This window comes from Lepidochelys kempii, chromosome 10 (genome assembly GCF_965140285.1).
Source record: "Lepidochelys kempii isolate rLepKem1 chromosome 10, rLepKem1.hap1, whole genome shotgun sequence".
Lineage (NCBI taxonomy): Eukaryota > Metazoa > Chordata > Testudines > Cheloniidae > Lepidochelys > Lepidochelys kempii.
The window spans coordinates 20,462,114-20,474,191 of NC_136389.1; the positions used below are offsets into that span (position 1 = coordinate 20,462,114).

General features: G+C 44.7%; 1 protein-coding gene across 2 annotated transcripts; it reads right to left on the bottom strand.

Annotated features, from left to right (window-relative positions):
- Positions 1 to 814: 814 nt before the first annotated feature.
- On the bottom strand, positions 815 to 8,720 carry RSL1D1 (ribosomal L1 domain containing 1). Of its 2 annotated transcripts, none has more exons than XM_073362366.2 (9): positions 8,586 to 8,720; positions 7,906 to 8,045; positions 6,717 to 6,855; positions 5,625 to 5,773; positions 5,429 to 5,530; positions 4,303 to 4,372; positions 4,064 to 4,192; positions 2,699 to 2,899; positions 815 to 1,386 (listed from the first exon to the last, which is right to left on the bottom strand). In XM_073362366.2, the coding sequence occupies exons 1-9, from the start codon at positions 8,619 to 8,621 to the stop codon at positions 1,039 to 1,041; spliced, it is 1,314 nt and encodes a 437-aa protein (XP_073218467.2). In that variant the 5' UTR covers positions 8,622 to 8,720; the 3' UTR covers positions 815 to 1,038. The 2 variants fall into 2 exon arrangements, with proteins under 2 accessions (XP_073218467.2, XP_073218466.2); XM_073362365.2 differs by having other exon boundaries at positions 4,279 to 4,372.
- Between the last annotated feature and the right edge of the window lie 3,358 nt (positions 8,721 to 12,078).

Here is a 12,078-nt window from a genome sequence, read left to right on the forward strand (position 1 = left end):
ACATAATCATGTTAGGATTGGTTAGTTAAATTTCAGTAAAACGATTGGTTAAGGTATAGCTAAGCAGAACTCAAGTTTTACTATATAGTCTGCAGTCAATTAGGAAGTGGGGGGGGGGAATGGGAACAGGGAAATTGGAATATGTTTTGCTAAAGGGGGAAATGGGAACAGGGAATGGGGGTAAGGAAATTGGAATCATGTTTGGCTAAGGGCAGGAATGGGAACAGGTACACAGGTGTAAGGCTCTGTGGTGTCAGAGCTGGGAAGGGGGACATTAAGGAAGGAAACTGGAATCATGCTTGCTGGAAGTTCACCCCAATAAACATTGAATTGTTTGCACCTTTGGACTTTGGGTATTGTTGCTCTCTGTTCATGCAAGAAGGACCAGGGAAGTAAGTGGGTGAAGGAATAAGCCCCCTAACAATTGTAAGTTAACTGTGATTAATGAACAGCCTGAGTCGCTTCAGATTAGAAAAAAGGGCCTGCTATTGAAAGTGTGACATATTTTCCTTGATCACAAGGACCAGTAAAGGAGGGGGAACCTGACCCGATCAAGCAGACATTGTCCCAGAGGTGAGCTAGTATCCACAGCATGTTTATCATTGACCAGCCTCCCTCTATCATGAGAGCATCAACAAAAGCTGTATTTACATCATCTTTACTATCCTCTTTTCTCTCCCTTCTGTGTTGTTAAAAGGAGATAACTCTTGTTTAGAGCATCCACTTAGCTAAATAAAGCATTGAACTGATTTTTTAGTATAGGCAAAGGAAATAATACAGCCTGGGGATTGACACAAAGAAATATAGCAATGACCAAGTTAGAAAAAGGTTTATTTACATGTCACCTAGCCCCACTGCTACTGGTAGGAAACACTGATAGGCAATTATAAACCTTGGTGAAGACAGCTCCCTATGCTCAGGCTTTCTTTTAATCAAGCTGTTTTCTCTGATTTATAGTAATTTTTTTCTTTTTAAGCAAAGCAAATACGTTTAATCAGTTCACTTCATAGGCTAAAGCAATAATATAACTGACAGCGTTCAGGCTGATTGTGGGACTTTCATTTTCTTAGGAATCTGTTTTGGTGTTTTGGGAGCTTTCTTGGCTGATTTTACAAGCTTGCCCCCATGAGGTGTCACAAAGGATTTTGCTGCTGTTTTTTTGGGAGTCTTTTTCAGCTCCTTATCCTTTACTACTTCCTTTGGGATCCCGGGCTTCTTGGGTTGTTTCTGTTGAGCTGGTGTTGGCAAATCTGTCTCATTTTCAGCCAATTTCAGTTTCGTTTTTGGAGTCTCCGGAGCCAACGATGTCTTTCTCTTACCAAGTGGTGTCTTAAGTTTTCTGATCATATTTACACTTTTTTCTCGAGTCTGATTTGGTTCAGTTTTCTGTATTTAGGACATAGGGAAAAAAGTGTCATCTTACAACAAAGGACACATCGTAATTGTTTTGCAAGACAAGATTGATAAAAACATTAGCACTAAAGATCAGTGCCATCTACTGAATAGAATATTCTCTGCTCTAACTCAATTAGTCATATTTCAGGTAGGCTGTGCAAGGGTAAATATAAACCAACTCAATCACAAAAGGGTCCAAGAAAAAATATTTTCACTGATACTGTACAGAAAGAGAACAGACTTAAGGAAAACATACTGAGTGGTTGAAAGGTTGTGCTGACTATTTTTCATTTTAGAACAACTTTGTAACTTATGTTCATTCATTTTCTCTCCATTGGATATTTAAGACAGACTTGCTAGAAACGTCTGCAAACTGAGCATGGTTAACTTGATAGTTTTGAAGAAATTTTAATTATATGATCCTGAGTATTTCCATTCCTAGTAATGACTTGATCAGTATGAAGAGTCCACCAAGGCTTTCAATTTTTAATAGCCTTCGGTTCTCCTATTTTGTTGCTATCAGAAACGTAAATTATATGTATTACTCCACAAAAGATCTGGCGTTACCTCTCCCCTAAATAGTGACCTCCACTCGGGCAAAAGGAGACACATTTAAAGAGATTTATTTGATTCATAACTTGTCTCAAAGCTGTTTTATTTCAAAAGTGAGAGTAAGGGAATGAATTGCAATCAGGCAGCTATGATTATCTATGGCAACCAGTCCATTTCCAACATACTGATGTAAAACAGTTTGATGAAATGGTACATAAGACACACATGGGCAGAATATCCATTTACAGAGTGCATAGTTTTCGTCTTTTCAAATAGCAGACATGTGGAAAATGAGCTGACCAATCTAATTAAGATTTTAGACACCTGGAGTGCAAACAGCAGATAAAATTTCACTCCAGAAGCCATTGTTCTCTCTAAGAGAGAACCTATTATTTGTGCTAGTCAGAAATGCTATTGTTTAAATAAAAATAAATAAATAAATAAATAACTTCCTGTCTGTCTGTAAGTGGCTTGTAAAAAAAATCCCAAGAGAAAAGAATCCCTTGCTCTTGTGATATCCCCAGGAATACATGTTGCACTGCAAGTGTATTAAAACATTCTGCCCTGCAAGCATTAGGTTAGACATACCAATGATTTAACTTGCTCACTGTTTCCATTAGCCTGTCTCAAGCCTTTTCTTTGCTAAAGGTAGACTTCGTCCACATTCAAAATCTTCATTAAGTTAAAGCTAAACTCTAGATTTTACAAACTTGTTCTTAAATAGAATTAGCTCCTTCCCAGCTATACTGACTTCTGTTTGAATAGGAACAAGTTGTGGAATTTCTCCATCATCCTCATCTGGTTCTGTGACTGCCAAGGTTTCTGCTTTTCTCTTTTGTTCCATCTCAAGGTCTTTGGCAGTAGCATTGTTCTTCTTTTCAGCTGTCACTTTGGCCTTAGTTGAAGTCTGTTCTGTAGCTGACTTCGGTTTTCTTTTCTTTCCTTTCTTTTTCTTACAGGAAGAATCAAAACATCTTCAGTTACACATCACCCCTCCACCACAGTCCAACGCAATATTACAAATATACTGATCTATTTTACTACAAAGGCAAGAATGAGTAGTTCACTATTGCAGAACTTCTGAAACTGAAGATCTTGAAAGAGTGTTAACTTTTAAACGAACACTAATTACAATCCTTCGGTAACAGCAATTTTATAAGCAATGTTACCATGCATCTTGCTATTCAGCAGTTCAGATTTGGCAACAGGCGAGGAGGAAACAATGCCGAGTTTTACTTTTAGAGAACTTGCTAAAGGCATTGTAATCCTGTATGAATGACATACATGGACTAATATATATTGTATTACTATAGATAAATTACATGGTTTAGTGGATTATTATTATATCTACATTTTAAAAAATTCTTCCTCCTCCCTGTATAGAAGTTATGCTGACATCAAAATTGACAAGTTCAAAGTGTAGAGCTGTGAGCAATTAAGCAAAAATCAACTATTTTAAGTACAGGGAAATCAACTGTAGAATTCAATGTAACAAAATAGCTGACACTCTTAAATTGATGAAACAACATCCAAATAAGACAAAAAAATTAAAATAACCCAAACTTTTTAGAGTCTATTACCCAAACAATATTGAAGTCATAGTTCAGCTGATGAGTAATTGATGCATCCTCCTGAGCTGTGCATGAATTTAATTAATACGATTAAGTATTTATTTTCATCTTTTGTATTTTCCTTATAAAAATAACTGAAGCTGCATAACCTGGCTGGTCCATGAAGACGACCAGATCTCAAGTTAGAAATAAGGATATAGAAAAGTGAGGGAATCCCATCCTCTACCAGTTTAAGGGAGGAGACTAGCAACACTATAGGATTACATTTTCAACTTGCCACTACTTCAAGTAGAAACAGTGGTTTCCTATTACCATGCACTGTTGTAAAAGCATGCAGTCATGCTAACAAGTGCTGGGTGAGAACAGTTCAACATCACTTGTGTACTGCTGCCTGTGTACTGCACCTACATGTCTGGCAAATATCCCCAATGCCAATGTTAAACTTACATGCCAAACACTTTATTCCATAAAGGTAACCATATAGCCAGTTATAGCACCACCTTATGGAAAGTTATTCTGTAAAGAAGTTAGTAGGAAGTTTTTACCTGTACTCCCTTTTGATGGAGAGATGGCTGCTTGTCAAGCTCATCTAAATTGCAGATGTATGAATTGAAGATTGGGAGAGCCACAGATTTCAGTGTTTTGAGGTGAAGAACTTTAATATTTTTCCAATTCTGCAATAATTAAGAAGAGTAAATATAAACAAAGAAATGCTTAAATCAAGTCCACTTCACATTCTAATTTAATCATGTGATAGTACCTTTGGCAACTTATTGGAAATCACCTCAGAAGCAACAGTGACATTTTCTAATAACTCATCAGCTTTCATTCCAGTGTGACCTACACGTGCTGTACTGAAAGAAAAGAGAGGTGTGCTGTTTATCCTACAGTAAAACAGACCTTCTGACTGAACCACTTGCTTTTAGGCATATCAAAAAATTGACTATGAGTACTGTCTATTCACAATGATCTTAATTAAAAAAAAAAGAATGCTAAACTTCACAGGGAAATAAGATCTATTGTAACTACTATTTTATACTAGCCTTTTCAGTATTTGGACACTTGTTTTTAGTTTTTGTTTTGCAAGATGCTGTTAAATCTTTAAAGAATACATATATTTGTAGCAGGAACTAATCATGCCTAAAGAAGTTATAGAAGTCTTTAAAAATAAAATAAACCAAGGTGGGGAAATCTTAAGAAAAAGATACTTCAATTCGTAAAAACAAGTTGTTGTCTCTCAACAGTCATAAGGGTAAAGTTTTCAAAACCAAGTGACTTAGTTTCCTAAGGCCTGTTGACTTTCAATGGGATCTAAGCTCGCGAGTCCATTAGGAGCTTTTGAAAATTTTACCCATAAATCTTCAAGCTACCTATGTACATCATTAGAATAGCTAATAAGTGTTATTCCCATCATAAAATAAAGATTTAAAATACAAAAAAGAGGATTGTGTATTAATATGGCAGTTATCACTGATTTACAGAAACAAGACCTCGTACAATAGAGTGTCCTAGTAAACTGATTTGTTATTAATGGTAGTAAATAAACCTATGCAATCTATTAGGCCACATAAAAATTCAGCAGGATGGGAGATTAACACTAATGTTTTAATGCATTGTGATGATTAGGGCTATGATGTCGTCATCTCCTTTTTTTTTTCTTTCTACAGTTACAGTGAAGAGGTCAAAAGGCTATCTCCTTGTCAAAGTTTCTATTAAAAAAAACAAACCCCAGTCTCTCTGTATAAACCAAAGTCCACTGCAAGTACTGTGCATTTTGGTGAACCTGTACCTCACTTTATTCAAAGTCCTACTAGAGGGAAAGTAAATAATTTAGTATTGTATCCTGACAGTACTGTTAGGATCACAATACTATCCTTCAAGTGAAGCACAAGCTAAAAATCGATACTTACTAACAACACCCCTTGTTGGTAACTGGAAGTATAGTTCCCTGGATATGTTTGTTTAGTTCCTTAGCTAGATTCTTGGCTTTCAGGTTTACAGATAAAGGTGCCCTAAAAACAGAAAAGGAAAAGAAAAACAATTCACTAAGAACAATTCAGCTTCCCAGGACAATATGGTATAAACATGCATTAGCTACAGACTTACTTTTTGCTTTGATAAAAGTGTTTCCCTATATGTGAGGGCAAAAGCCTTCTAATTCGATCATCGGCCAGGAAGAGGTTAAATCTGTTCAGGAGACGACGCTTTGCTTCAAATGGTTTGTATTCTTTTTTGAGAGTTTTATATGAGATGATCTGTAATGTGAAAGTAATGTTAGGATTAAACTCCCTTGCAAGAATGAATGGAATACTTCTACGCTTATATACAACTGAATGGCATGACTGCCAATCCATTAAGACTTCCACATTAAAATGCACTCTGTTGTCTTCTCTACTTTATTTAAAATAGTGACATGTTATTTATACAAATAAGACCAACTGAAGAATGCACAATGCTTTTTTAGTTTAGAAAAAACAGGTAATAGCTTTCTTTTTAAAAAAAATCAAAACAATACAGATGGTTAGATATCAATAAAAAAAATATAACCATCAAATGGTAGCTGAAGTACATATGGTCACACGTAATCAATCCAAAACTACCCATTTCAAAAAACAAATTTAGACTGCTTTTTATTCCTAATAGGACATAGGAGCCAACACAGCTGAGAATGGGAGAACTGTGAATTGTTTCAGCTTGTGTAAACAAACTCTGCTTAACAATTCACACGTCAAACACTATATAAGTTTGTGTAGTAAATAAACATGTTAAAGAGTATTCAATTTTCTATTTATGAAAGATTATCTTATTTAAGTCATATGACAGTTAATGTTGAAACCAGACTGGCAGACACTGAAAAAAGGTTTCTAAAAATGCTTTAAAAACTATTTTCAAATTATTGTAAACTAAGAGCATGTTGAAAATGAAGCAAAAGAAGCTATTAATTAATAAGTGTGCTCTGATATATTTTGCTTGCATAATACCGAAAGCAATGACAATTTTACTCATTTGGGTAAATTTTGAAGTTTTGAAAGTTTGATAAGTTGGAGAAATTTGATTAGAAGTCCTAAATTTTGAACCATCTGAATTAAGTTAATATTTTGCATTAGAAATCACACACCTGTTTTTCTTCTTTTGAAGTTTTAAGGAGAAAAAGACAAGACATTATTGTCCCATATCATATTCCAATGTCTTCCTTACCTGGCTGATACTTGTGATCCCATTCTGGATCAACAGTTTCTTGTACAAGTTTTCGGTCTGTTCTGCAGATAATTCAGGTTCATCTTTTGTGAAGAGGCAAACTTCAGATGTTTCTGGTCGAATACCGTGAGGAAGTGGTCTATAACAAGAGGGTTAGAAAGGGGGGGAAGCATTCAGAGAAGGAATACAAATCTCCCTTTCCAAAGTTAGGCCTAGAGAGAAGTTCAAAATCACTAGAGTTATGAGTAGTGCAGAAAGACCTTAGGTCCCAATCCTTCAGTGACTTAGGCCTGCTCTATACTACAGTTTTACATCAGCATAGCTACATCTGCCCGAGAGAAGTAGCTATACCAACCTTACCCTGGTATAGACCGCACTAGGTTGATATAAGAATTCTTTCCGTTGACCTAGCTACTGCCTCTAAGGCAGGTGTATTACCTACAGTGATGGGAGAATTCCTCTCATTGGTGTAGATGGTGTCTACACTGAAGCACTGCATCTGTAGCATTTTAAATGTAGACATACCCTCACATGCTTAAGTACTGAGTAATCCCACATACCCCATTAGGACTACTAAAAAAGTATAAAGATAAGGATATGTTGAAGTCTTTGATGGACTGGGGTGATTAGTAGATAGATCCGTAACTTCTCATGCAGCATCACTGTGGCTCAAAATAAGATTTGGGTCTCACATCTACTAATCAATGGCACAAAAGAAAGTAGGAATCTTTTAGCGATTTATAATAGCACTGAAAAAACATTTAGTGTTATTTCCTGAACTGAGAAGAATGCTTAAAAACAGATACCAACTGCTCAGAAACCAAGAGGACTGGTGTACTAGATACAGAGATTATAGGCCTAAATCTTGTTTTATTAATAACTAATTTGTAACTAATCTAAATGACTTCAAGTGAGTAAAGTATGAAGGATCTGATCCTTTATATATCTGACTCATATATCAGATATGATGGAAACTGCCATGCATGCTCAGTCAGTGCTCCAAACTTTTGATGCTACTGACAATTATTGAAACCAATAAAATGATTTTTTAAAACATGGTGGTCTTGGGGGGATACCAGCAATGAATGTAAGTTCAGTCCACTGCATGCCACAGCAGATGAAAAGTATTTATTATGGAATACAGAAAATCAGAGCCTTTGAGGAAAAACAGAAGTATAAGAATTCTTACATTTTGATAACTTGTTCTTGTGGTGGGATTTTCCATACTGTCACCATTAAGTATACATTCTCGTTCTCATTCAAAAGCAGTTCATCTGTGTTATCTTTGGTCTTTGTGTATGCAAGCAAGGCCTGCACGGCCTTTTTAACCTGGAAGGGTAGAGAAACAGCAACAAGGTAAATTAATGTTAAGGCCGGCCCTGAGTTCTCCTATTAGCGTCAATCAAAGTGAGTTATTGGCAGACACAGGCTCTATGGTTAGGACTGCCTGGCAGGCCATGTGCTCTCTCCCCTCACCAGAAGGGAGATCCAGCTTTACAGGTAAAATGTGTTCAGTTTGCCTGCACTGATGTTCCCCCTAGATATAGCACAAGTCACTGCGGAACTGCTTCTACCCCAGGGACGCGGTTCCAAGCCCTGTCGCCTCCCGCACCCCATGCATCGACCCCTGATACAGCAACAGCCGAAGCCGTGCGAGCGCGGAGCCCCAACCTCCCTCTCGTCCCCAGCGCCCAGGCGGAGTGCCAGGGGAGGGCTCAGGCGGAGGAGCTGCCCGGCCACCCGCGTTAGAGGGCTCAGGATCTGCTCGGCACAAGGCCCCGAGCCCGCCCGCCGTGAACAATCTTTGCAGCGATTCCGTCCTCCGCGACACGCGAGTCAAGCCGCGCTTGGCCGAACAGCCGCTGGTACCTGTGCGCGATCCAGCTTCTGGCCCGGCGCCGCCATGCTCCCGAGTCCCCACAACGGACCGACACGTGTGTGGAGGTCCGACGGTCCCTGCGCGCGCGCACGCGCAGACCCATCTGCGCGGCGCCCCGTGATGACGTAAACAGCGACCGCCAGTTCTGGGCGGTGCGCTGACTGACTGAGTCTTTTTGCTTGGCGCTCCTCGGAGGAGAGGAGAGGAGAGGAGGGGAGGGGAGGGGAGGTCTGAGGGAGGGAGCTGCCCAGCGGGGTGGTCTGAGGGGAGGGAGGGAGCTAGCTGTTGGCATGGTGGGGGCGGAAGGGAGCTGCGGGCACGCGTGGGGGAGGAGATCGCTCTGAGGAGGGAGGGAGCTGCGGGCACGGGTGGGGGAGGAGATCGCGCTGAGGGGGGGAGGGAGCTGCGGGCACGGGTGGGGGAGGAGATCGCTCTGAGGGAGGAGGGAGCTGCGGGCACGCGTGGGGGGAGGAGATCGCGCTGAGGGAGGAGGGAGCTGTGGGCACGCGTGGGGGGAGGAGATCGCTCTGAGGGAGGAGGGAGCTGTGGGCACGCGTGGGGGGAGGAGATCGCGCTGAGGGGGGGAGGGAGCTGTGGGCACGCGTGGGGGGAGGAGATCGCGCTGAGGGAGGAGGGAGCTGTGGGCACGCGTGGGGGAGGAGATCGCGCTGAGGGGGGGAGGGAGCTGCGGGCACGGGTGGGGGAGGAGATCGCTCTGAGGGAGGAGGGAGCTGTGGGCACGCGTGGGGGGAGGAGATCGCGCTGAGGGAGGAGGGAGCTGTGGGCACGCGTGGGGGAGGAGATCGCGCTGAGGGGGGGAGGGAGCTGCGGGCACGGGTGGGGGAGGAGATCGCTCTGAGGGAGGAGGGAGCTGCGGGCACGCGTGGGGGGAGGAGATCGCGCTGAGGGGGGGAGGAGCTGCGGGCACGGGTGGGGGAGGAGATCGCTCTGAGGGGGGAGGGAGCTGCGGGCACGCGTGGGGGAGGAGATCGCTCTGAGCGGGGGAGGGAGCTGCGGGCACGCGTGGGGGAGGAGATCGCTCTGAGGGGGGAGGGAGCTGCGGGCACGGGTGGGGGAGGAGATCGCTCTGAGGCGGGGAGGGAGCTGCGGGCACGGGTGGGGGAGGAGATCGCTCTGAGGCGGGGAGGGAGCTGCGGGCACGGGTGGGGGAGGAGATCGCTCTGAGGCGGGGAGGGAGCTGTGGGCACGCGTGGGGGAGGAGATCGCTCTGAGGGAGGAGGGAGCTGTGGGCACGCGTGGGGGAGGAGATCGCTCTGAGGGGGGAGGAGCTGCGGGCACGCATGGGGGAGGAGATCGCTCTGAGGGAGGAGGCAGCTGTGGGCACGCATGGGGGAGGAGATCGCTCTGAGGGCACGCATGGGGGAGGAGATCGCTCTGAGGGGGGGAGGGAGCTGTGGGCACGCGTGGGGGAGGAGATCGCTCTGAGGGGGGGAGGGAGCTGTGGGCACGCGTGGGGGAGGAGATCGCTCTGAGGGAGGAGGGAGCTGTGGGCACGTGTGGGGGAGGAGATCGCTCTGAGGGAGGAGGGAGCTGTGGGCACGGGTGGGGGAGGAGATCGCTCTGAGGGGGGGAGGAGCTGCGGGCACGGGTGGGGGAGGAGATCGCTCTGAGGGAGGAGGGAGCTGTGGGCACGCGTGGGGGAGGAGATCGCTCTGAGGCGGGGAGGGAGCTGTGGGCACGTGTGCGGGAGGAGATCGCTCTGAGGCGGGGAGGGAGCTGTGGGCACGCGTGGGGGAGGAGATCGCTCTGAGGGAGGAGGGAGCTGTGGGCACGCGTGGGGGGAGGAGATCACTCTGAGGGAGGAGGCAGCTGTGGGCACGCGTGGGGGGAGGAGATCGCTCTGAGGGAGGAGGCAGCTGTGGGCACGCGTGGGGGGAGGAGATCGCGCTGAGGCGGGGAGGGAGCTGCAGGCACGCGGGGTGGAGATCGCGCTGACGGGGGAGGGAGCTGTGGGCATGGGGGCGGAAGGGAGCTGCGGGCACGGGTTGGGGAGGAGATCGCTCTGAGGGGCACGGCAGGGGGAGATCGCTCTAAGGGGGGACGAAGCTCCGTGGGGGGAGATCGCTCTGAGCCGGGGAGGGAGCTGCGGGTACCGGAGGAGATTGCTTAGGGGTGGTACGGAGTTGCGGGGGAGGAGATTGCTTTGAGGCGGGCAGGGCCGAGGGGGATGGGAGGACTCCGAGGATGGGAGGGAGCTGCGGGCACAGCGTGGGGGGGAGTACTGAGGGGGGTGGGAGCTATGGGCACACAGGGAGGTGTGAAGGTGCGGGGGAGGAGCTGAGGGCATAGGGAGAGTGCAGGGTCCAAATGGGGAGGGAGCTGTGGGCACAGGGAAAGGGCGCTCTGATGGGGAAGGGGCTGCAGGTACAGGGAGGATGGTTGCTGGCGGCGGGGAGGAGTTGTTGGCGTAGGAAGCGGGGTGGGCGCCGAATAGGATGGAGCTCCAGGTACAGGGAGAGTAGGGATCCAGGAAGGGAGGGGCTATGTGCCCAGGGAGACTGGGGATACAAGGAAGGGAAAGGAGCTGTGGAAACAAGGGGGATGGGGGTCCGGTGGGGGCATCTGTCATGACCCTGGCTTCCTACCATAATAGCATCAGGGCAGCTCTACCAGTAGCTGTTTAGTGATGGGAAATTTCTAAATGAAAGTCTAGTATGCTGCAGGGTTCAGCTGTTTTTACTTGCAGTTTTGACCAGGTTCGCATGACGCAGTAGTAGAAATACCAGAGCCCTGTCTATGATAATGGCTCAGCCACACTGCAGCTGTAGTGTTGCTGGCAGTTGCTATACAGTGGAGTCACATCTTACGCGTAGGTTAAGTTCTAAAGTCAGCGCATAAGGCGAAAATCGCGTATAGTCAAAATTACCCTTGAAAATCCCTTAAATTGCCCATAAAGTACAGTATGCTGTACATGGTTTTGTGTCTACAACCCTGTACAGTAATATATATATAAATGTATAATGTATACAGTAATGTACAGTGTATAATAAAGAGTACATATGCAAAATATAATTTTACAGTACTGTATTTTTAATTACAGGGGGTACTTACAGGGGGTCATGAGGGCTTGATGTTGATCCAGGTGACGGAGAGCTTGGATGATGGAGAGCGAGTCATAGACGAAGTGGTTGGCTTTGGTTCAGCTCGAGAAGTTGATTGTGTAGGCTCATCCGCTGCTAGTTGTTTTTCCTTGAAAAACATGGTGATCGGCAAGGGTCACTGTTGTCTCTTGAACTGCTCAAACGTTTCTTGATACGGTCTCAAATCATTCATAATACTACGTGTGATTTTGAGGCTTTGTTCCATAGAGGGATCATATTCAGAAATTATTCAAGTGTTTCGCTGCTTGGAACACTTCAGCAAATTTATGAAGATTCCAACTTGCTGGCTCTTCCTGTTCATTATCATCATCTTCATCTTCTGTAGATGATTTTATCAGTTCCTCTAACTCTTCGTTAGTCA